This window comes from Psittacula echo (assembly GCF_963264785.1).
Source record: "Psittacula echo genome assembly, chromosome: 1".
NCBI classification, from domain to species: domain Eukaryota; kingdom Metazoa; phylum Chordata; class Aves; order Psittaciformes; family Psittacidae; genus Psittacula; species Psittacula echo.
Window position 1 is genome coordinate 129,550,869 of NC_137735.1, and position 25,145 is coordinate 129,576,013.

General features: G+C 45.1%; 1 protein-coding gene across 2 annotated transcripts in view; it reads right to left on the reverse strand.

The window, feature by feature from the left end:
• Window positions 1-25,145, reverse strand: part of FRMD4A (FERM domain containing 4A) — a gene marked incomplete at both ends in the record, with an annotated part of 371,294 nt that overhangs the window by 65,323 nt on the left and 280,826 nt on the right. For both annotated transcript variants that reach the window (XM_080618704.1, XM_080618703.1), the window contains 3 exons: window positions 5,564-5,586; window positions 8,081-8,137; window positions 12,515-12,599. In XM_080618704.1, the coding sequence (XP_080474830.1) occupies window positions 5,564-5,586; window positions 8,081-8,137; window positions 12,515-12,599 (165 nt within the window). The remainder of the gene's footprint in view (window positions 1-5,563; window positions 5,587-8,080; window positions 8,138-12,514; window positions 12,600-25,145) is intronic.

Below are 25,145 nucleotides of genomic sequence, written 5' to 3' on the forward strand. Positions count from 1 at the left end.
AATTCCCAAACAGGGACTTTCTGAGTCCAGAAAGTTGACAAAGAGGACAAGACTAGTGGTGGCTAACTATCCTTGAGAGTCTGGGAAAAACCTGCATTAGTAATGGCTCCCATAAAAGAAGGGGGTAACGCCAGTCAGGTTGGTCTTTTATGTCAGCAACGACTGAAGCTTGTCTGCGCTGCTATAAAGTCTTTTAAAAATGAGAGAAAAAGACGTTCTGAGTGATGCTGTTGAATGGGATTAGCATTTCTGCTCAGTACCTAGAAAATACTGTAAAGGTACATCTAATTTATTGCAGGTAATCACCTCCAGGAACAAAAACCTATTTCATGCTATGGTCCATATATTCACACAGTCTTCTGGCAAGCATTGGCTCAGGACAAATGAATTTAGACTCCCCAAAGGCTGTCAAATTAAGGAAAAGGAGGAAAACAATGGTTCAGGCTGCACTTGAACTAGTGGCCACTTTCCTCTTGGCTCCTTCTAAAGCACCAAACCCCTTCATTTTTAAAATGTTTCCAGCAGGATTACAAGTGGGTTTGTACTTGTGAAATATCCCAGTGTGTTTTATTACTATCTTTAGAAAATTCTTGTTTAATCCGGTCACTTGTGCTGCATTTATTTTCTATTCCAAAGTGATCAACATCCAGAGTATATGGAAGGATGCTTTTGATACAGATCTATTAAAATACAGGGAAAGGTTCCAAACACACTTTCTCTGTATCCTCTAGACCACTTTATTTCTACACTATGGTGGAAATTATGATATTTAAAAGACTGAATGACAATTTGAAAACTGAACTGGAAAAGCCATCTGCATGGCTTCCTGAAAGTTGATGAGATAGCCTGAAATAAGGTTGACTGACTAGAGAACAGACCTTGAAAACAGAACTCCTGAGTGCTGGTCTTAGTTCTGGTACTGCCTGTTTGATGAGTCTTGTCCAAATAGTCACCACATGTCAGTATTTCTGTCTACACATGGGGTTAAAAGATCCACCTGGGCACATCATAAGCTTTTTGTGAAAAACAAGATTTTGGCAAACTGGCTGCAATGATTTTGAGCAAGATAATATATGCAACTGTTTCAGGAAATCCATATATTTCCCAGCACATGTAATAACAGTGATCAGGAACGAAACAAACCTGCAGGTTAAAGTTATTGACTCTTCTCAGCATGGTCATTCATTCTGGTGAATGCGAGAGGAAATGGAGAGTCTGAGATTCTCAGATTAAATGGTACCATGTTTAGGATCTTCATTAGGTTGCTGAAAGTAGCCTGGGGTTTGTAACCCCTTCATAAGTTCCCACTGGTAAAATGTCTCTTGGTTACACAGAAAGAAAAGTCAGCCTGAAACTATGTCAGATTACCATCTGCCCAAACGTTGAAATGATTGTGAAATTCTGCTGAACAGGAAACTGGCCATTGCTTTCCACCCTTGTTATTCTCTCACATGTTTCTGGGGGATACTTGGAGTTCACTTGAACTGTCTCCTATTGCTTAACTGGAGAAATCAAGTAACAAGAGCCTGTCTGAGGAACTAGCTGCAGTGGTTCAGGTTTTGGTTTTACTTAGGGTGGTTAATTTCCCCTTCCCAAACCAAGGGACAAATGTTCAGTAGGTGTTATTTCCATCTGCTTCAACATAGATGCTGTTTAAGGTTGAAGAACTGGATTCTGAACACATAAACCAAAGTTGGTGTGAGTTTCCCAAGGATTTTAGTTCATATCAGACTGGATTCTAAATCTGGTATGATTAATTAAGGGGAAAAATCTCAACTCTTTTAACAATATGCTAGCCCCCCCCCCCCATCAGCCAGGGCACCTTGGTTCCTTCCTCTTACATAGGCCTAAAGAGAGTCACACCTGTAGGATTTGTATTCATCTAAGGAATTGGAATTTGTCCTGCCCATGCTCTGCCAATCAAGTGTGACTCAGCTCCCTGCTAGAAACAAGATTAGCTTGAGCTAATAACCTTTACATCTGTTTGCAGGATACTAGTTTAGGAGCTTCATACATGTGATTCTGTGCCTTTGAAGTCTAATATCAAAAAGCACAGATCCAATCTTCAGTGTCCTGTTCAACCTGAGAATCAGCTGAACAGGGATACTCAATTGTCCTTAGTTCAGTGGTATGTCCCAGCCTAAATGTAAACCTTTTCCAAGCTTTTCAGCTGAAGCATTTGGGGATTCTCTTAAATAACATGAAAGCCCACTCTCCTTTAATGCAGAAGACTTCTTAAGGAGAATAACTTCTATCTTAAACCTCACTCTGTCTATATCTCTATCAACCAACTAAGGGAGGTGCCCTTTGTACAATTCTGTTTGCAAAAAACACTGTGTTGGACCAGGCCACTTAGAGCAAACACTGAGAAATACTTTTCTTAGTTGATCTAAATGGCTTCAGGAGCTTAGGGTTTTTGATGGGCTTGGTTTTGATACAAAACACACATTAGAAATGTAAAAGGGCTTGGTCAAATTGTTCCCTTAGATGCCAAATGGATCTGTCAGGGCTATTGTGGCATCTTAGCTCAAGACAAATAAGGCTGACTCAGACTATGTGCTCTCCAGGCTTACTAAACACTGGGCAGTCATTGTGATGTCTGAGTTAGTACTCCAAGGTGACAAGGATCAGTGATAAGATACTCATGTATGATGATATCCTACCAAAGGATTTAGAACATGTGCTTGAAATGGCACACTAGCCCCTTCTGGGGAAAGGAAAGAGGGGTACTATAAGCACAGTCATTATCATGAGGCATGGGATGATTTCCTTATAAGCAGCAGTAGGAACTGCTGTCATTGCATGTGCATCAGTTCAAAGGTAGAAAACTGACTGCTGGAGTTAGTAAGATCAGCTCTGGCTTTTGAATTCCTATGAAGACCAAAAAGCAGACTTGAAAATGCATTCAGGAGTCCTGAACCAGCTCCTTGTGATGCACCAGTGGGGCTTGGAGGTAATCAGGTGTCAACCCGCAGCTGAAATTGCGACAATTTGGCATTGGCTGTGCCAGCCCCTGAGGTGCTCAGCAGTGACTCACAGGAAGGCTTCCATGGGGAACAGCAATTCTCCCATCACTATCAACGAGCCAGTGCTTATGCACTTTTCTGGATCAAGGCCAAAGGGAAAATTGTAGACTCACAGGCTATATAAATCTGATGGTGGCAGTAGGCAGGACAGGTGTGGGAAATGTGCAGTCTGTGTTCCAAGCATGCAACCCTTAAAAATTAACTGATTTCTTCAAAACCAAAGCAGGAGTTCAAGAGTTCAGCCTTCACACTATGTAGGCTGCCATTCACAACATGTTGTCTTTAAATCTCAGCAGCAAGACATTCGCAACTGCAGAGCTTCTCTGTTTCAAAGAGTAGCCACTTCTGTTTTAGACAGCATTTCAACATCAACTAACTTCAAACACTGAAGCTAATTTCAGCCCTAAGAGAAGTCAGAGCATTTGTCTCCATCTGCAGTTACTCTTGCTGGCCCCAGGCTTGATTTGCCTCCCACATTTCATACTGCTGATAAGAATAACCACAAATCTCAGCAGGCAAAATCTTGACCACAATGACCTTGTGGTGACTTCAGTAGCACCTAGATCTCACCCAGCACGTAAATCCATGTCAGTGCACATCAGAGGGGAGCTGCTGAACACACATCCCTGGAGATGCTAAGTCTTATTCTAGACCATGCAGGGTCACGGTAGCATTCTTCTACCTTCCTCTGAGAACAGGCTTTAAACTCCCCTAATATGGCAGACTGCTTTGCCACCAAAGCCCATTTATATATTAAGATCCTTGGCAGTGTTAGCAAGTTGTTACTGGGACACCACTTCTCTGCCTGACTTGGATGTAAAGATTTCCCCTTCCACTTCAAACCATTGCGATCCACAGGTAGAAAGGACCGAGAGCTAACTATTCTAATGGGGATGGTGATGACTGCCATACTGATGTGGAGGAAACAGCTAACACTGTGTGTTGAAGTATCTTCTGTGCTCTCAGAGAAGATTCCTCATTTCTCTGTGGCCTAGAAAAATACACTGTGATAAACTCAACCATTCATTTTACAAGGAACATCAAACAGCTTTTAGGAGATGAATGCTGTCCACTGGCTGTTTCCACTTCTGGTCTCTAAACAAGATACTTGAAGATAAAATGGTCCTATGACTCCAAGCCATCCAATTCCTTTCTATTCTACATTTCAGACTCTGAATATACACTACCTGGGTGTGTTTTTGCAATGTCCAAGATATTCTGAGAAACATTTATGTGTTGTCCTTCGTAACAAAACCATGTTATGGAATGCATGGAAGATGCGGTTTATCACAGGTCTGAATGGCAAAACTTTGCTTGACCTGTCTCTTTGGGTCTGAGCATTGAAAACATTGGCAGTGCATTGAAAACCAGACTGTAAAGTGAAAGAGCCACATTCACTCCAGTGCCCCCCTAAACAAGCACTGCTGATAGCTGAGTTATTCCAAATAGGGTGAAACTGAAAAATGAAGCAAGACTGGGCTTGTGTTTCTGCTGTCAGATGCATGTCAGGATTTTGCAAGTTGATTAAGGTTTTGAGAAGTGATAAGGCAGAACTTAAACTTCCTTTTAGCACAGGTTACCTTATGTTGTCTCAGATTACACAATTTGCAATGCATTGTTCCTTTTCACTGATTTGTCCCAATTTTAGCTGGCTAGAAGTCCCAGTCCATCAGAAAGTGGACCCTGCCTATTCTTTTCAGCCTCCTATGGTGCACAGAGTATCACTGCAGTCTTATCAATGTATCTCAATGCTGACAATATTAAGACACCTCTTCAGGCTCACTGCCCATCCACATCTTGTTTTCTTCTCCGAAACAAACTTCAATGGATATTGTGGTCCTCCAGCTGAACTCATGTTCAGGTCAGCAAAAGTAATATATGGAGTATGTGACATTTTTAGCATTGGGAGTTCTCCTGAGTTTCAGATGAAGAACATCCATGTTTCTCACACAATGTATGAAACAGCCATCTGATTTTTGGATGCTGCTAAAGTGCCACTGATAGATACTGTCAACTTCAACGAAAGTTCTTGGGCATTTCATTAACATCTTCAAGATACAAAGCACAGTCACCTCTTTGAATTTCTTACAGCAAGTCTGAAGATATGGCTCAAGGGATAGTGGAAGTTCAATAAAACCCGTTAGCTAAATTGTGATTTCGAGAACTCCGTCCAAATTCAAGCTGAAATATCAATTAGTAATGGAATTTTAATGTTGCCTCTGGCTGGATCTGTGATATTGCAGTGATTGTAGAGTCACTTCCTTAGGAATTTCCTTCCGAAGACTAGTCTATTTCCTGAACTTCATGGGCATATAAAGAGATTTGTCAACAACAAAGTCACAAACAATGCTGTTTGCAAGGCATGCTCTGGTCAAAGGCTGTGTTTTGTGCAGAAATGATTGTAGGAAACACAATGTCTATGTTAGCAGTGCATTCCTGTTGCTACACAGCTACAACTGAGTCACAGTGCTCACACAGTGATTCTACCAGATTCATTCCCACACTACACAAAGACAAAAACTTTTAAGTTCACCTACCTTGAAAAATCTCCCTTTGCCTCCTGTAAAATGAGGAAGAAAAATTAACAACATAGCATTAAAAACAGAAGAAAAATCAAGAACACGGCTGCTCAAGAGCTTCCATTTGCAGAATTCATTTAGCAGCAATTTCCTGTTGTAATTGATTCCTCATGCACTATTTGGAACCAGTCTCGAATGTCAAGTGCCATGATAAATGGAGTGAGCTGGGCAGATTAACAAACACAAGGGTTGTCTAATACAGGGCCAGATGATTCCTCATTCTGCTAGTGGATACTCAAGAAGTGTCAGGAAATAATGCTGGTAAATAAGTAATTTTTGGGGTCAATGTGGTTGTTACATTACTAGAAGATCTCTGAACTCCCAGTGACTTTTCAGCCTCTGAAATGGCAACTCCCCTGACTCTTTTTACAAGTATCCTGGTTATTTTCTAGTATTCAGACTTTCCAAAAGCTGGCAGATTCTGAGGTGATGCCAGACACAGGTTTCTCTAACTCCTTGCTGAGTGTCTGAGGGAGTTTTTAGCTCCCTTACTTATATATCTAGATATTTCTATTTATTAGCATCACAGCCTGATGTTAAAGGACTGGTAATCTTCTACTCCAGCAGCTAGATTAGTACCTGAGTCTTACTGCATGAACCCTCAAAATCTGGTGAGTCCCCTTCTCAATAGATGTAATGTGCACTTTGCATTTCCCACAGGCAATATGAATTTGATATGATGCCTGCTAAAGCACCTCATTTGCCATCAGCTATACAGAAAGCACAGTACAAGTATGTCATTTGTGAGTTTCCACTTCCAAGAGGACAGGGTTTTGCATCGAGGCCTTTTGTCTTTACATCTGCCCATCCACCCACAAAACCTGTCAGCCCACATCCAGTGATGTTTCACTCCTGAGGCTGGAGTAAAGTTCAGAGCTTTGGTGGAACTTTAATTTGTTCTGGTAACACAACAACTTGAAATAAGGCTGCAGACTAAATCACGTGAGTTCTGACAGTTCTTCCTATCTTCCCATTTCCCTGTGGGTGAACTGAAGGGCAGACAAGCTCTCCTTTGGTTCATAGGAAGGAGTCCTTGATCATATCGTGATTGTAGTTCAAAACAGAGCAAAACCCAGAGGATATGCCCTGGCCTGCACAGGAATGAGCATACTGAATTTAAAAACCAATTTTGTTGGGTATATCCTCATCCTTCAGTACTTCGACCTACACGCTGCAGTCAGCAGTAGAACAAAATGCAGTATGATCCCGCTTGTTTTGCTTGGATCCTGTTGTGAACATGGGTTGTAGTAATTTCTGGATACAGACAGCAGAGGTGTGGCTTGTTTTGACTGTTTCTATTAAGTTACACATCAAACTACTACAGGAATTCACGTAACATCCTGTGTTTGTGACGAGAAACAGCCACAGGGCTACAGTGGCAGATCTGGATCTGGCTGAACAACAGTAAGATGTACACAACTACTGAGTGCTCCAGTTATTCATTAGGATGAGCAGACAAAAGATTCATAACCCCACTGCTGCTTCTCACAATGAGCCTGTTGTTTGATGTGTATTCCCCCAACAGCCAGTACATGATTTCTATAATGTGCTTTTAATTGAGTCCCCCATCTTGACTCTCTCACTCCATTTTTGTTACATAAAACAATTTAATGAAGATTCAAATCCCTCTGCATTAATTGCTTCTTTAACATGGAAAGTGCTATAGAAGAGCAAGGCATTGTTATTTATTAGTGCAGCCTGATGAGATGGTTCCTCTGCTCACATGGCTCCTCATAGGAGCTGTTTTCCTTCATGGCTGATGGGAAACAGAAGTTAAAATTACACTGTAGGAAAGGGGAACAAGGATCATCTGACAGTTATCTCTGATCTGCTCCCACAGTCATGCTCCTAAAAAGAGAGCTTTCACAAAAAGCACCTCTGCTACCTTGAAAAGATTCCTCTTTGGGAACCACATTTCCCAAAGGCAGGGGGTAATTTGCTCTCTGACTCTTTCCCTCTTCCTCAAAAACAGGACTTTCAAAGGCAATTTTTTTCCTTCTTTCTGGAGAAGTTCTTTGGAAACTCTTTAAGCTGTTCTGCCCACATTGGAGAATACAGACAGTTGTGTATATAGAAGCTTATGGAGATCATCAGAAGGCCAAGCTCCACTGGGAAAAAAAATGTCACTGGTGAAGAACCCTTTGCATATGGATTTCACGTAGTAAAGCACATTCATCACTTAGATGTCCTTCGGCTTCACATCATACCCCGGGGTCCTGGATAACTATGTCAGCTCAAACATAAAATACATTTACGTATGCAAAGTGTTGGGCAGTGGAATGTGCTCCATGCATGCAGAGGTTTGGTTTGAGAGACTTCTGTCCTCATTTTGCACTGGTATGTGTGATGAAAACCGTGTAAAGACATCTTTCTCTGCAGCTGGGGGAATTCCTGCACTTCTTATTTGGGATTTGGCAAATCAAAAGATGTAATGCAACATGAGGAAGCACAAAGTGAGAGAAGGCGAGTGCCTACCTGCAAGATGTATGCAGCCAGTTCAAACACCACTTCACTGTCAACCTCAATGAGTTCCTTGAAAGGTGAAGAAAACAAGAAAGAAAAAGAAGTTGAGTGTGAGCTCCCATAAGAAGGAAGTGCATCTCCACCTGGCTACTGCATGGTGAAGCGTGCAGTGCCAGCTTGCTCCCCTGGCTGGGCTTCAAAGCATTCCCTGTGCTCCTGGAGACCAAAGTGAGGGAGAACCTGCCTGCTCAGATGTGGAGAAAGCCAAATATTCAGTGTAATGGCATGGTAAATGAAGCGTAACTGGATGTGGCATGAAGGGATTCCTGGGGAGGAAGGAGGAGAAGGCAGGTGGAAGGGGGAGGATCAGAGTAATAAAAATTTTCTTGTGTGATGTAGTGAAGGGTAGTCTGGGGAATACGCTTTTTCTCCCCAAAATGCTTCAGGGGAACACAGATTGCCCTTGGCTCACAGAAGCAAGGAAATGAGAAAGTTTATCTTCACTGAGTTGTGTCAAAGCCCCCGCAGAACTCATCTGGCTCTTGCCCAGGGTAAACTCACAGGAAATAGAGCCATATTCCCTCCTGCAGGATGGGAGCTTTGGTTTCAGCCCCTTTATCCCCATGAGCACTGGGACTGGAGGTGCCTTGAGCATGATCTGTGACAGCAAATCTTTTGGTAAATCTTCACTGCTCCATTCTAGAGGATCCAGCTCCCACTGAAAGCAGTCTTGGAGGGTTACGTGAAATTGTGAGCATTCTGCTTGGATACCACAGTCCCATGAAGGACACTGATGGTCCCATCAGATTTTCTCAGTGTCCTTCTGTGCCTCAGATAGTAGTCACAGAACCAAGGAGCCCAAGCACTGCTCTGTCTAAATGTGTGGGATGCAAACTCGGCATCAAAGATGCTTGGGACAGGAGGCACAAGCATTAGTCTTGTGGCCAAGTGTGTGTTCCTGAGTCTCTGGCCCCCTATTCTGGGAAGCTAGTGAGCTTTTACAGAGATACTGTTTAGGCCTCTATTCCGCAACCAGAGCTCCTGTGTCGGTTCTGACGTACGTGGCCATGTAAACTGGGTCACTGTTCAGCTCGCTTCTGTAGTGGCTTTTCTGTTGTATTTATTTAAGCTGCTGTTTTTAATATTCTACTTCATCTGGCAAGAGACGAGTGATCTAAATATAGATGAGTGCTGTGATCCATGCTCCAGCCAAGTCATGGCCACACCTCATTTACAAGCCACAATCGCTGCGTTGGCTTGTCTCTGGCAAAATCAAAAACAAAAGGAACAAAACAGAGGATAAGATCCAGGTGTCCTTGGCTTTCACCAGTGCCAGCTTTTTAATATAAGCACTTCCTTCACCTTCTTCATAACAACTCCCTGAGGAGTGAAAACGGGCTCTGCTGTGGGAGATAAACACACCTTCCCCTGTTCAACTGAGCTGCCTGGTTCACACAGGCACCTGCACTAATGATGTGTATGTGCCCAGGGAAGCGGCTGGTGTGAGATGAGGATTCAGCTGCAGGCAGGGCTGTGCTGGGGCAGACAGATATATCTCACGGCAAGTAGTGATACAGAGTAGAAACAAAGTGCCTGGTGTTCCTCCCATCTTGAAGCACTGAGCATTGCATGGACAAATCAGCCTTTGCAACCACAAGTCGATGTTAATGGCGAGTCTATACGAGTAGGTGAAGTGGGTCAGAGCCCTAAGGGTACATGGCACACTGTACTGCATGACTAAACACTCTTCTTCCCTCCCTCATTTCTGGATAGGATTACCTCCACTGGGTTGCCTCTTGGGAGCAGGTGCTCATCCCTGAACAGTGCCCAAGCAATGCCTGGGACAGAGCTTGTTGGCACAGGCCAAAACCTGTGCCAGAATGTGTTAGTAACTAAACAGCCTGAGTGACCGAGGGATGGTGCCTGATGCCAAGACCTGGCAGTACAAATATGGCTTGGCCTCTCTGAGCAACAGTGGCTTGCTGGCGTTTGGGTGTGCTGGTCCATGAATGTCTCATCATACAACAGGAGGAGTGGTGAGTACCCAATGCAGTCAGTTGGCAACCCAGTGGACCAGCAGCCCCAAACTAAACAGGCCTCAGCTTTATTCCTTCCCAACCGGAGCATGGGGACATTTGATGTTGTGTGTTATAAGAACTAACAGGGAAAGTCTTCAGTGCTAGCGTAGCATTATGAACCACACATTTCATGCACAGTATGGTCTTTCTGGGATGAAGTAAGTCCAATGAGAAAACTGGTGCAACAAGGAAGCTTTCAGGGTTTGGGAGCATACAACACCAACTGCTAGCTGCAGGGATGACAAGCACTGGCTGTGCTTAGGCACTGAATCCCCCTTTCTACACCTAGAGGAATCCTCCAGGAATGCTGACTGGGTGCTCACCCTCCATTCTAGTGGAGATTTTGCACCCAAATTCAACATCTATTTTAATAGCACAGCACAGTTTACTGTGGCTGGAAGTCAAATGGGGAAGGACCTGCATGGGAGGCTGGGAATCCAGCAGGGCTATTTTTGGATAGAGATGACAGTCAGCTCGAATGTGCAAAGTAATGGTTTCAGGAGAGGTCAGACCAAAATAGACCAGCCTAGATCTGTAGGCACTTTTTTTTTCTTTCCCTCTTCTTCTTATTAAGCTTTCTCCAAAAAAAGAACAACAGTGTAAGCTTTTCCTGGCAATGTTTCAAAAAGGAACTTTCCCCGGGAACCAAAATGGGATGATCACTGAGCTTGTTGCTGCAGAGGGCTGACTAAGCACATCTAATTGCAGCCTTTCCAGGTAGCAAAGCTCTGCACAGCTCAGCTCAGCAGCCCTGCCTCTTTCCTCGGCACTGGAAAAAAGGCATTTTCTGGCTTCTACCCTGCATTTGATGCAAAGTTGGTCCCTGCACTTTAGGACATGCAGATGTCAGGAAGCAAGGCTCTAGGTTCGGTATAAGGTAGCTGGCTGAGCAGGGCACAAACCTGCTGAGGGCTGTCGGATGATGGTACAATCACTCCAGCTGTCTTTTCCTATCACTTCATCCCTGGCAGATGGAGGTGAGTCACAGGGAATGGCCTCTGCCTGCACAGAGGGAGGTGGGAGGGATCCTCCCAGGGAATCCCAGCTGAATGAGAAGTCTCTCCCCATCCTACACATCTGCACCTCAGTGGGTTCTGAGCCTGCTTCATTAACTGGGCTCTGCTCTTTTACTTGTACCTGTGCTTGTGGCATCAGAGGCTTCATAGCTCTGCAATGAGAATCCAGTGGGGAAGTGAAGGCCATGCCAGGACACCCTTATCTCTGGAACACAATGTGCCTTGCAATGGGCAGCTCTGAGTAGTGTCGGTGACAGCAGACTGGTGTTTTCAGCTGCCTACCATGCAGGGCTATTTCTGGCACAAAGAAACACTTCCCTATGCATGGTTTGCTCCTATACAAGGTGATCTTCAGGATGTATCCTCAGACACCCTCATCCCTGCTCATGCATATATCAACATACTCTGTCATAGAATCATAGCATCCCAGACTGGTTTGTGTTGGAAGGGACCTCAAAGCTCATCCAGTTCCAACCCCTGCCACAGGCAGGGACACCTTCCACTAGAGCAGGTTGCTCCAAGCCCCTGTGTCCAACCTGGCCTTGAACACTGCCAGGGCTGGGGCAGCCACAGCTTCTCTGGGCACCTTGTGCCAGCGCCTCAGCACCCTCACAGGGAAGAACTTCTGCCTAAGAGCTCATTTCAATTTCCCCTCATTCAGGTTAAAGCCATTCCCCCTCTTCCTATCCCTACATGCCCCTGTAAAAAGCCCCTTTCCAGCTTCCCTATCAGCCCTTTAGGTATCAGAAGACTGCTACAAGAACTCCCACAACCTCTGACTCATCCTGTCACAAACAGCCATATGCAACCTGAGCACACTGACACAGGCAGACAGACTCCCAGTTACAGTCCCACACCCCTCACACACTCGGCACCTCACACCTACCCCCATTCCTACACTCACACCACCTCCTGCCCTGTCACCTTTCCCTTGCACACTCACACGTACACCCACAGTCTTCCCCTCCTCCCCATGCTAGCCCAGAAGATGGCGCCCGCGCCGCAGACACTGCCGCCCCCTTCGGGCGGGAGCCCCTAACTGAGCCCGGCGCCTCAGCAGCGGCTTCGTTTGACACAAACCCAGACGTTTCCTCCTCAGAACAAGCCAGTTCGTAATTTTAGCAGCTGCAGATTCCCTCCTGCCAATCACAAGGGTTACTTCCAGGCTTGTTTTACCTCAGAACATCTCTCTGACGTGGAAACTGATGCTAAATGCAGAGACAGGAGTGAGGGAGGAGGAGGGGGTTGTACCTTGAATTCTGTGTTCAACCAGCATAAACTTTGGGGCAGAAAAAGCAGATTCAGGTGTCTCAGCCCACCCCGGTGTCACCCAGAGCTTCCCAAATCCTTACCTTGTAGATGCAGGACTTGGCGTTCAAGAAAAACAGCTCAATGGTGGCATTGTCCTTTAGATAGGAGATGCTTTCAATGTAGAACCTGAAAGGGAAAGGAAGAAAGGTGAGACACAAGGGAGAACTAGGGCAAAACAAGAAAACACACTCGTGTGAAAAATATGGTCAGTGGAGTCATGATGAGTATACTAAAAATGAAGTTTCTTTGCTTACGGTGGTGAAAGGCTAGTGTGTGCTCCAGGATGTGCTCAGTCACCACCCCCAAAGGGACTGGATCATCAAGTGGGTGCTTTAGTTTCTAAATGATCCTTTGTTTTGTTTGAAAGCTTCAAATAATCCTTTATGATTATTTGCTTGTGAACTTCCCTCTGTTCCACGTCACATTTTGACATTTCTCCTTCACTCCTTTACCTGACTTATAGAATCACAGAGTGGTTTGTGTTGGAAAGGACCTTAAGATCATCCAGTTCCAACCCCCCTGCTGTGGGCAGGGACACCTCACACTAAACCATGTCACCCGAAGCTCTGTTCAGCTTGGCCTTGAACACCACCAGGGATGGAGCATTCACAACTTCCTTGGGCAACCCATTCCAGTGCCTCACCACCGTTACAATAAAGAATTTCTTCCTTATATCTAACCTGAACTTCCCCTGTTTAAGTTTGAACCCATTACCCCTTGTCCTGTCACTACAGTCCCTAATGAAGAGTCCATCCCCAGCGTCCTTGTAGCCCCCTTCAGATACTGGAAGGCTGCTCTGAGGTCTCCACGCAGCCTTCTCTTCTCCAGGCTGAACAGCCCCAACTTTCTCAGCCTCTCTTCATAAGGGAGGTGCTCCAGTCCCCTGATCATCCTCGTGGCCCTCCTCTGGACTTGTTCCAACAGTTCCATGTCCTTTTTATGTTGAGGACACCAGAACTGCACACAATACTCCAAGTGAGGTCTCACGAGAGCAGAGTAGAGGGGCAGGATCACCAACTTCCACCTGCTGCTCACGCTCCTCTTGATGCAGCCCAGGATACAGTTGGCTTTCTGGGCTGCGAGCGCACACTGAAGCCGGCTCATGTTCGTTTTCTCATTGACCAACACCCCCAAGTCCTTTCCACGGGGCTGCTCTGAATCTCTTCTCTGCCCAACCTGTAGCTGTGCCTAACTTGCCCATTTCTGTGCTGTTGACCTGCATCTTGTACAAATTAACTGAGAGAAATCCACTTTGGGTTCCTTTCCTGTCCATGTCAGCTCTGCATAAAGCAAGTTTTATAAAGGCTTCTTTACATATTTGAGTAGCCAGCATATAACAGCTATGGCTGCAGAGTACTCAACCAGCAATAATTAAGGACTGTGTGTAATGTATCGGTACTGTGAGTAGTGATGCTGGGGGTGCCAATAACCTGGGTTTATTTGAGCTGAGATGACTTCTCAGAGCTCAGTAGAAAGCCAAAACCCTCAATGTCAGAAAAACCCATCCTTTTGCATTGGTCAATTACCCAAATATTTGTAATTATCTTGAAAGCTCGTGATATGTATGAATTAATTCAGTACTCCATGTCGTGACTGCTTTGAAGGTTTGATCCTTTGTCAGTGGACTCCATGAGAGTTTTACCACTGGCTTGAATTGACTCCCAGCTCTTAATTCTGCCTTGTGACCTTTTTGGGGAAAAAGCTCAGGATATTGTCAGTTAACGACTGATTCTTACATGTAAGTGTGTCGTGAACTCCGTAGTAACTGAGAAAGCCTGGATAGGTTCAGTGAGTGATTAAAGTGAATTTTGCTTTGTGTTTTAAGTAGGGAAAAAAACCACATCTGTCTGCCCACCCTGTCTTTACAGTGATCTTTAAGTCACAGTACTGTGGCGGCAATGTTCCTTATGTAAATTCCAGTACTACTGTGCCTTGTCAGAGGCAATTAGAATAGTAAGGTGCCAGAGAAATGCTGTCTGCATCAGGAACTTAAAAGAACAAGATGCCTTAGAAACATGGGTTGAAATGCAGGGTCCAGTTACAGGGAAACCTTATTCCCTGATCCTGGGAGTGGAGCTCAGAGACCTGCTGGCACTCCTGGGACTTCACACTAGCACTGGAGGGGTTGCCCATGTTAGCTGTTTGGAGAATCGAGGGCCTTAAATATAACCTTCTTAGGGGTAAAGGTCAAAGCTTTGTAGTGCTTCTAAATGTCTTCTGAAGGCTCTTCAGAACAGTTTATTTCCTGACAGATACAACCAACTTCATGCTCACTAGAGTGACAGAAACATTTTGAGCTCATGTTCATCTGCTGAGGAGCTCCTGCTATTGTCATCTCCCTCTTCTCCCCCTCAAGGAGAGTTCAAATGAGACATAAAAATAAACCACAAATTAACCCCCCCACATTTGAATGTAGGGATCACGAAGCACCACATGGTCTTATGGTTCTTTTCCTGGTTCCTACTGGGTTTCACCTCTTGTCTTTAAAAACACCTCTCTCATTTTTTTGGCAAGTAAAAATACACTGGGCTTTAGAAATGCAAAACTGATGCTGCATTAAAAACCTTCTTACTAGATCTGTTCTCTTGAGTACAGCTGGCTTTCCGTCTGCTGAATTTGTGGAGGAAAAGGGTAATTTTACACATTCTGTGAGTCTTGAAGAACCTCCTCTGCTTATCACCACTACCAGCGCTCTCCAAGTTTTCACAGTAGGATCTTTAATTCCCAGGTCAGAAGAAAACAGGAACATTTATTCCAATTTTTAATCCCAAAAAGCTTTTTGTTTCCTCAGATCAAATGAGACCCTCCTAACCATCACTAGAGGGCAATATTGCATTTCTTATGGCTGCTGGGATCTTTCCCAAGGCTTTCCACATAGACACACATGCACAGACCATTTTCTGTACAAGATTGAGTCTCCCGGAGCCCAGAGCCTGCACATAATACTCCATCTTCACAAAGAAAGCCCAATTCTCAAGTGATCCCCAGAACGGAGAGTGTGCTGGGGAGCTACTGGCTCGCACACATGCACCCAGACAAATGCAAACCACGTGCACCAGGGAAATGGTGCTACTTAAAAGAAAACAGATTTGCAGAGAACTCCTGTGGGATTTTCTGTATGGCGAGCTTGGAAAACCCGAACTGGAGCAGGCTCCCCTGAATTCACAGAAAGGGGAAGGGAAAGACACATTCTATGCACTGATCCTGACTGTCAGATCTCTTCCTGTGAGCACCTTTCCCTAAGAAGGGGAAGGAAACAGCACTTCACAATGGCCAATGTCAGTGACTAAGGAGGCAGGCAGAAGCATTCAGCTGCTAAGGCAATGAATCAAGCAAAAAAAACTGGGTTAAATTCCTAACTCGGACACAGGTTTCCTTGATGACCTTCAGAAAATCATTTAGCTGCTTGGGGCTGTTGGGCTGTGTTTGGGAAATACTCCTCCCTCATCTGCCCTCCTCTGTCTGTTTTGCCTGTTAAGCTTTTAAGCCCTTTCTTGCAGCATGTTTCAAGATGATCAGTTTTAAGGGGCAACTCTCAGATTTCTGTTGAGGACTCCCCTGAGAGCAGCATTCCTCCATGTGGTGTGAAGCTGATAGATCAGGGAACAACGGATGGGCTGGATGGAGAAACAGGCAGCGCAATGTGCCTGACACTTCTGCTCTGCGAGATCTCTTGCAACACAGCCTCAAGCAGCTCCTACAAGAGGTTCCTTGGTAGCCAGCAACTGCTGCTATGAGAAATGAGGTATCCGTGAGAAGGGGGAACACCCCACAAGACTTTGTGAGCGTAAAAACCAAAGAAATAATTTTTTAAACAGTTGAAAAGATCAGCCAATGTTAATCTATTTCTGCATTCCCCCTCCCTTCCCTCCCTCAGTAACTTCTAATTCATCAAGTACATTTTCTAAGCTTTAATTAAATAGACCAGTGAATATTACGCTGGGTAATGAACACAAAGTGCCTGTCTTGGCTGCTCCCTCTCAGCAGTAGGGAAAATAATAATGAGTACTGCAGAAGGTAGCTTGGAAGCTGCTGCATCTGAAATGTTTAAGGCTTTTTAGCTGCGAGGCCATGTCTAGTACTGCTCTATATTAAGCGTTGCTTAACTGACAACTTGCTCTGAGACAGCTTAAGCCCCCTCACGCCGTGATGAATGGCAATTCCCATCGTAACCAGCCAAGCACAGACATTTATACGGTGGTGCCTGTGAGAAGCAGCCGTGGAAAATCCCGATCCTTGGGTGATGGGAAGCTGGCACTATTGTAATCTCTCCCCTGTGTTATACGTAGGCCTACTTCTGAATTGCAGCAGGGTAAATGCCTGACTATGCCTTGTACTTACCAGTTTGATAACTGGTTCTTTAGGACATGGAGAATCCCTTGCTGCTACTGCCAGCCCCATACGTAAGCCCAGCTGTGTGTGTGCAGATGGGCAAAATTTAGCAGTGCTGTGAAGGTGCTTAATCACCAAAAGAAACTGTCAAATAAAAAATGATGAGCATTGCTTCGAACACCCAGCCCTGGACATACCTCATCAGCCTGAACTTGGCCATCAATCACCTACCAGGGACCAGGCTCTGAGCAGTCTCATTCCTGACTGTGCAAATATACTGTCGTAGCATTTGAGATCACAACCCATGTGTTTATTTCCAAGCAGAACCTGCCAAATGTTTAAACTATTTCACTGTGGTCTTCAGCATAATAATATTTCGAAAAATGACCACAGCAAATGGATGTCTTGCCTGCTTCAGGTGTAGATCTGTCCTGGGGCAGTGATATCATCCTACTTCTTGTGAAGTTTGACTCTGGTAGGAACCAGCTGGTCCAAAAGGCTTTTATCTAACAACAAAACCATTTTTTTTCACCAAAAAGAAGCACTCCAAAACTCCCATTCTAGTGCCATGGTGCAAAACAGGGGTGAGCAGTGCCTGGCAGTAACGGGGAGGCCAAGAATGGCACTGAGGGTGTTTGCTGCTGATCAAGGTGACTGTGACTGATAACACTGTGGCAGTGAATGTTTGGGCGAGTTCCTGCCTTTTCCAAAGGGCAGGAGCTGGGGGCTCAATATTGGCAAGGGGGGTACCTTCCCCCCAGCCCTGTGATACTGCTTCTATGCAGGGGGGCAAAACAACCCTCTTCAGCCTATTAAGACTAGGAAATGAGAAAAATTCCAGAATAACAACCCCAAGAGGCTCTTCTTTCCCCTGGTGAAAACATTATTTTTCCCATGAAAAAGGAAAATAAAGGGGAAAATTGGATTTCATGGACAAAGTCGAAATGAAGCAGAAGGATTTTGGTTGGTGGGGAGTCACATTCCCTGATGTTTTCTCCTGCTTTAGGTGGGAAATGCACTCAGACACAGGAGAAAGGATTGAAATGAGCAGGGGTGTCTCCTATGTGCTTCCCAGCTGCCTTTTACTTCGTTATTACAAAGCGATGGGTAAGGGAGAAGACCCTTTTTGTGCCTCATCCATCCTGGGGTCTGGCTCGTTATCCCTCACCATGTCATTCAAAGCCTCAGAGGATAATTTGAAAAATATGAGGCAATTTGCTAACCAGGAGAAGAAAAATTACATGTATCAGTATAATGGACTTAAGTGTAGATGTCATTATGTCCAGTGTCTCATGCTAAATGAGTATTCTGAGCAGCTCAGGCTACAGAGCTCCTTTTATGTTCCAGCTCTGTTTGCTAATAGTCATGGGTGCATGCTTTCATGTGCTGACACTTAAAGCAGACAGTGGTCATCCTAGATAGGTGGCCTGTTAAGTTGTCAGCCAGGAATGAGTATAAGCCACGCAAAGTAAGCTCCATTCACCTTCCCTTCTGCATTCATTTTGATTCTGATCCCATGCCCTGTCCCCTGTACTTGTGCCATGTTCAGGCTGCCCTCACCCAGCACCTGGGATTAGTATACAGGGGACAGGACAAGGAAGAGAGACCTATGCCAGCTTTTACCTCATTGCAAAGAAGCCACAAAACTGGAGGTGAATGTAATTCCAGGAAGATATTGTTTCACCTGAGCCTATTCCCTCTCTCTTTCCCATGAACTGTACTATACCGTACTATATAAAGGTGAAGCTGTACCTTTACCCACAGCCTGTCCATTTTACTCAGTGTTTGTAAGAGGTTGGCCCACAGAACTCCTGGAAAACCATGTGTTTTGAGGACATCTGCTCATTTCTATGCCTCAGCTTCTCCATATACAAAATACTAAGAGATCTGCTTTGGAATATATACAGACCAGCTCTCTTCCTCTCTTCCAGGCTGTGCATCCTGAGAGTTCTCACAAACTGCAAACTGCTCCAGTATCAACATGGAGAAGGGAAGGAATCAAGGCGGTAATGCAGGAACATTCCTCCCTGATGTTTGTTTACAGCATCAAGCACCATCTGGAAAGGCACTGACCTCAGTGCAGGGAGTCCCCTGTCCTCTCACCAGGTGGGGAACCAGGCCTGACCAAGCAGTAAAAGCATCAAGCCAGGTCAATATATTCCACAAACCACTCCACCCTGAAATGTCCTGTGGAGCTGAGCTTGCCAGAGAAGTGCATCTTTGTACAAAAAAACTGTTGCAGCTCCTCTTGGCCTGGAGTGATGTGGTTGTCTGTGCCAAGTGTGAGGCAAGAGCAGTGACTGGATCACAGGAGCATGCTGCCTTCCTCCCTCCTCTCCCTCCTCAGACACCAGGGGAATTTCCCCACACCCTCCTGAGAGCAGCCCAGCTTTTTCCTGATCTTTGATCCTTACCAAGAGTGACATGTTAGCTATTAGAGGTAACTCGATGGGTACAATGTCTTGCCTAACACCATCCCTCAGTATTTGTAGAGTATCTTTCATTTGAGGATCTCAAACCAGTTTTAGAAGTCCCTCCATCCATTCCACTGTTTTGTTAGGAAGGTATGATTTGGCAGTGAAAGCCAGCATGGGGTTTACTTACTGGCTCCACTCCTTTGATGCCACGGTAATGGTACCCCTCATAGACCTTCCTGCTTGCTTCTCTGATGACAGCAAATCACACCCACTGGTGTAAGGTGCAAATGCACATATTTCAGTGAAAATGGAAAGAATGTCTACATGCTTTGACCCAGTCAGAGAATTTGTGTGTAGGCACTGACATAACTAGTGCTGCTTGATCCAAATTAGGTACAAATCCTACACTGACAGCATCCATCATTTCTGCGTAGTACCTATCATGCTGTCTAAATACTTCCCCAAATTAGACAAGACAATGCTGCCCGCATCAACACATTCAAAATGTGGCTCAAACCAATACATTTTCAGAATGCTGCTTTTTTCCTCCCCTCGGGTGGCTGAATGGAAAGCAAAACCAACTTCTCCCCTTCTCTAAGCGCAGCTTGCTTATACAAATACATTCCTAGTTAAGCAGAAAACAGAAATGATGTTGTGGGACTCAAGAGCCAGACTGCTATTAAGATGTGTGTGTAATGGATGGCTTAGCTCAGAGCTGTGTGCTAAGTAGCAGAGCCCCATTAGTCCCCTTCATCAAGCAAAGGTCAGTTTTCACACAAGTAAATCTTCCAACTGGACTGAAGTTTCTCATATCTCTAAAGAGACTCTGAGGAGCAAAGCCTCCCCACAGGCAATTTATTACACCTTCTCCCGGGTGAACAGAGCAGGGGGCCACCCTGCAAAGGCTGCAATAAATTGTCTTCCAGCACAAACATGGTCTGAGCAGCTGTATTTATACACTGGGGCTGGCTGGGAGGAGACAGTTTGCAGGGATGCTGGCTTTTGGGATTTTCCTGCTTAGCCTACGCTGACCGGCAAAACACACGCTGTACACAGACAGCCGGGTTATGGCACAGTTTTGCCAGACTGTGTTAACCCCTGAAAGCAACTTGGTTGGACTGGGTTGGTTAAAACTCAGGTTTAATATCCTGATTTTTTGTTGCTGCTTCTATTTCTACAGCACCCCAGCAGTGCATGGAGCTGTACAGATATAATGTGAGTAGCAGATGAACTTTTGTCTCCCCTTACATGTAGCATAGGTCGACTGGGAGCTTGGTGTGAGGAGTTACTGGCTCAGTACTGGTAAGTGAGAGAGGGCGAGGGAGCTGGAAGGAGCTCAGCAAAGAGATGGCCAGCCAGAAGGATGAGGATGGAGCACCCTGAGGTGCTGAAACATCTCAGGCCAGTGCCCTGAACTTTCCTGGAGCGATCAAGCTCCACTATAAGGTGGGGCTCTCCTTGCAGTTCTCCTTTGCAGAGGGGTCTGCAGCTGACAAGAGAAGAGCAGAGCAATCTGTGTATATGTGATTTTCCCCCAGCATCTTCTCCTGGGTGCTAGCAGGTGAGATGAAGCATATCCATGGGTGAGAGCAAACTCTGCCACTTCTCTCCCTCTCCCCTGGCTGCAAAATGAATGTATTTGATAATCTCCTTTGGCCTCTCTCCCCAGTTCCTGTAAACCGCCATCTCACACGTTGGGCAGAGAGAAGGCTGCTCTTTCTTCCTCCTCTGAGGGGAGAATCAGGAGCTGGCGATTCCTCATTCCCTGCGTGGAGCAAAGCAGTGGAGTGCCACATATCCCTGTCTGGTGGGGAAAACTGTGGATGGCGAAACACATCCCATTATGTGTGAGACGAATAAATTGCTCTGGTTAATTTACTGTGGTTCTACCCTGCTCTTCCTGCCACAGCAGGCTGCTGTCATCACCATCCCCTAATCTAATTTCTTGGAGAGAAGTGAAGCTGAGTGGAAGTGAGTGGCACACACAAACATGGTGAGCCGGGAGCAGGATGTCATTACTCTGCACTCATTACGTGTCTTCTGGCCAATGTGTATTTCAGCAACAAGTTGTAAGGTCCATCTAGCTCTACCAACAATCCATATTAGGAACCGCTGTCTCCCTTCCAGAATCAGCTGTTTCCAAATGATCTCCTGCTTCTGTTATTTTTAACATTAGCCATTTTCTAATGGAATACTGGTTTAAAGACTGGCTGTAAAGGAGGGCTGGAAAACTAAAATAGCATAAGGCCTCATTAGCAGCTGAAATCTGGTCCAATTCCATCCAGGTAGTCAGGCAAAGTCTTGGACGAAAAATGCCTCCTCAGCCGTGGCTGTACCAACCCTGTCTGAAATAATAATCTGAATTTATAGGCTGCCTTTGATGTGCACAGAGGGGATTCATCAGGTGTAAAGAGGTAGATACAATGTAGATGCCTGCATCTGAGCAGAGGTCTGAGGTCTGAGGTCTGTAGGTATCTTAAACTGAAACCGAATTCTGAAGCAGTCATCTAAAGTAAGTCATAGAATCATAGAACTGTTTGAGTTGGAAAAGACCTTTAAGAGTCCAATCGTTCCCCCAGCACTGCCAAATCCACCAATAAACCATGTCCCCAAGCGTCTCATTTCTATGTCTTTTAAATACCTCTTGGGATGGTGACTCCACCACTGCCCTGGGCAGCCTGTTACAGGGCTTGACAGCCCTTGCAGTGAACACATTTTTCCTAATATCCAATCTAAACCGTCCCTGGTGCAGCTTCAGGCCATTTCCTCCGCTCTTATCGCTTGTTACTTGGGAGAGAAGTCAGGTGAATTGTTTCTGAAGGGTGCCTATTTCTTTCCAGTGGTTATACAGGGAAGCTGCACTAATTAGCCCTGATATAGGACTCAGGTGAACATCTTGGGCTTGGTGTGGTCAGTCCCATCTCAAGACATCTGCCTCAGTCCTGGAGTACTGCTGGTGCATGAAGAGCCACATTCCTTCAGGTTAAAAGGGGCGAGGACCCACATGACCTTTTCACTCTGTGTTTCGGTGCTGGTCTCTTATTTAAGGCTACTTTGTGTAACTGTGGTAACCTGGCAAAATCTCTGGCCTCAGTATTGAGAGTCCTGAGCCCCCATGGCTCCTGTGCTGACTCCATCCTAGCCAGCACGTATGAACACATGCCAGGCATTGCTGAACACAGGCATTCCTTTGTGGGAATACTGCCAGGCCATAGATACAAACTCTGCCCGACAGTGTATTTGAGTATTGAGGATTTATTCCACATTTTTTTCCATGCTTTTCTGAAAGAAAAGCCTTTCCACGTGAGGGCTGTTCTGATTTAGCGTGACGACTTCTGCAGTGAGTTGTCACTGTTCAGCTGGTGGAGCTACTCTGAGAACACATATATCCATTCCTGGGAAAAGATCCACCAGCAAAGTGAATTTTATTTGCTAAGCTTGTTCATATAAATTAACAGCATGACAAGCACCCAGAAGAAAAAGAGATGAGCCCCATGCTGGTAGTTCCCTAGCTAAGGATTGCTAACCCCACAAGGCCATTGTTTGAGGGTGAGAATTCACTGCAAAGCCTGGCCGACTTTACTTTCCACGAACAAACAGCGTGTCTATGCTCTGGTCCTCTTTCACCTCAAAGATTTACACGCAGGGAGTAACTTTGGCTTCCTTCTCCTGCCTGTGTGAATCAGAGCAAAATGCTTCACTCCCTGCCAGAAATATAGCAACCCTTATCTGAACCCTTTTGACCTCCTTGCTGTTTGTTTCTCCACACTTTACTTAGGTTCCTGTCCTTTGCCAGTACAGTTTTGCTGTCCTCTTTTGGTATCAAAACACCTCTGTAAAACCAACTGATCAAGCAATATCTCCTTCCTTCATCCCTGTCCTTTGTCTCTCCTGGGCTTTAGCTGTGTCTTGGCAGATGCCAATGAGCCTGCTTCACCAACAACCAAGCAACCAGGGCTTTAGAAAGCCACCTGCAGAAGCTAGTTGTAAGATGAGAACTAACATCACTCCCATCCGGTTGCCAGACATCCCACCACTCCTGCAAGACACAGGGCACTCCTCTTGCTTTCATGTATTGCTCTAAAGCAATGTAAACGGATATCAGCAGAGTCTCATAAAATGACATTGCACAACAACAGCCATGGGGCTGCACAAGCAGTTCTGATTGCTTTCTACATTCCTGTTGTTCTCAGCTTCCAGAGGAGCACTAGATGTCAACCTGAAGTCAGAGAGGCTTCAGTTAGCTGTGCAAGTGTACAAGGGCAGAAGCAATTTCTTCTGAACTCATGCTAAGAACATCCTAATAAAATCCTCCTTCTTTGACACAGCACTGTGAAATTTTTGGTCTTTGAAGTAAAGACACTAGACATCAATGTTCAACCCCAAGGAAATGTGTGACAAAAGACAAAGCTTCAACAGTGCTACAGAGATTTAAGTAAGGGAGGAGAATCCCTTAAAGCCTGTGAAACTTCCTCTTTTAAGCATGGCTTTTCCAAGAAGTCTTTTCTTAAAAAAACATGCTTCCCTTTAGATGTACTTCTGGAGCAACCTAAAAACTGTGGCATCTTTGGTGGGCATGCTGCCCCTCAACATTGCTGCAGGGATGGTAAGGGTAAAAACACTTTGATGGTCACATAAAAGGTGAAAATGGTTCCTCTGTAGCGTCTGCTCTTCACAAACTGCAATTTACTGTTCTTGCCTGAAGCTTCATGTCTCCAGTCATTACCCAGTATGGTTGAATTGTACATTTACTTCAACTAGAGGGAAAACCCCACATGATTACTAAATCCTGATACAGTAAACAGATTTCTCTGTAATGAACATCTGGCACATCCAGTCACTTGTGTTACTATCTCACCGATTAGGACCCCCAGCACCAACTTCATCTTTGTCAGCTGCAATACTTGAGAGGTAATGCAAGAAAGGTATCTGCAAACACAGGCAAGCCTTTAGCAATGATATGGTAGGTGTCATGGGCACCGAGCACATTTGTAATGAGGTATGGTACAGCATTAGTTATCTCTGCTTTCCACCTCATGGCAGCAGGGAAGAGGAAACATTCAGTTTATGGTATGGATGTGGACTGCATAATTGCATCTCTTCACAACCTTTCCTTCAGCCGCTGCTTTAGCTGCCAAGCCAGAACTGAAACTGCTGGGTAACAGATACGTGGGGCCTTTCCAACTTCAGCCAGCTGGCTGGAATTACTTTCTTCTCCACTTTCTTCCCCACTGGCAGATTTGGGGATGAACATGGGAACCCTTTACATGCTGGGAAACCTTTTCAACTTCTTGCCAGCATCTGACATCAACAGGGGAAATACACAGTAGAAAAGCCATGGTAAGTTAATGCCCATTCGTAATGCTTGAGGCATCTGGCCTTCCAATCCAATTCGGTTTGTAACTCAGTGCAATAATCCACTCATTACTACCACAAATAAAAGCATAATCCCATAATCAGTTTGGTTTTTGCACATTGACCTTTCAGATGCCGAATACTGACTTTTCCCCTATAGATTTCCCTGTGGATTGCGATTCCGGAACAGGAGAGGTCACTCATTTACTGTTTTATGGATCCGTAGTCCCAAAGGACTGTCTCTTGGCTAAGATCCTGAGAGAACTTGTCTCCACTGTGCTGCCAACTCTCATAAAACAATACAGATGGCAATATTTATGCTTGTTGAGTGGTCTTTAAAATGAACATGAGAGTGTCTCAGTAGCACCAGCTTTTACATGTTTAGCACTCCTAAAATCTGCCCTTGGCTCTTCCTCAGTCAGAGGTTTTCCTGCCCTAGCATGGAAAACCTGGTCCCTAGGCAAGATGCTTGGTAACAGAGCTACATGTTCTTATGTCCTTAATGAGTTAGTTAGGGTTTTTCTCTTTTAAATTTGCCTAAAAGTCTTTTGCACCCACAGTTTTGTGT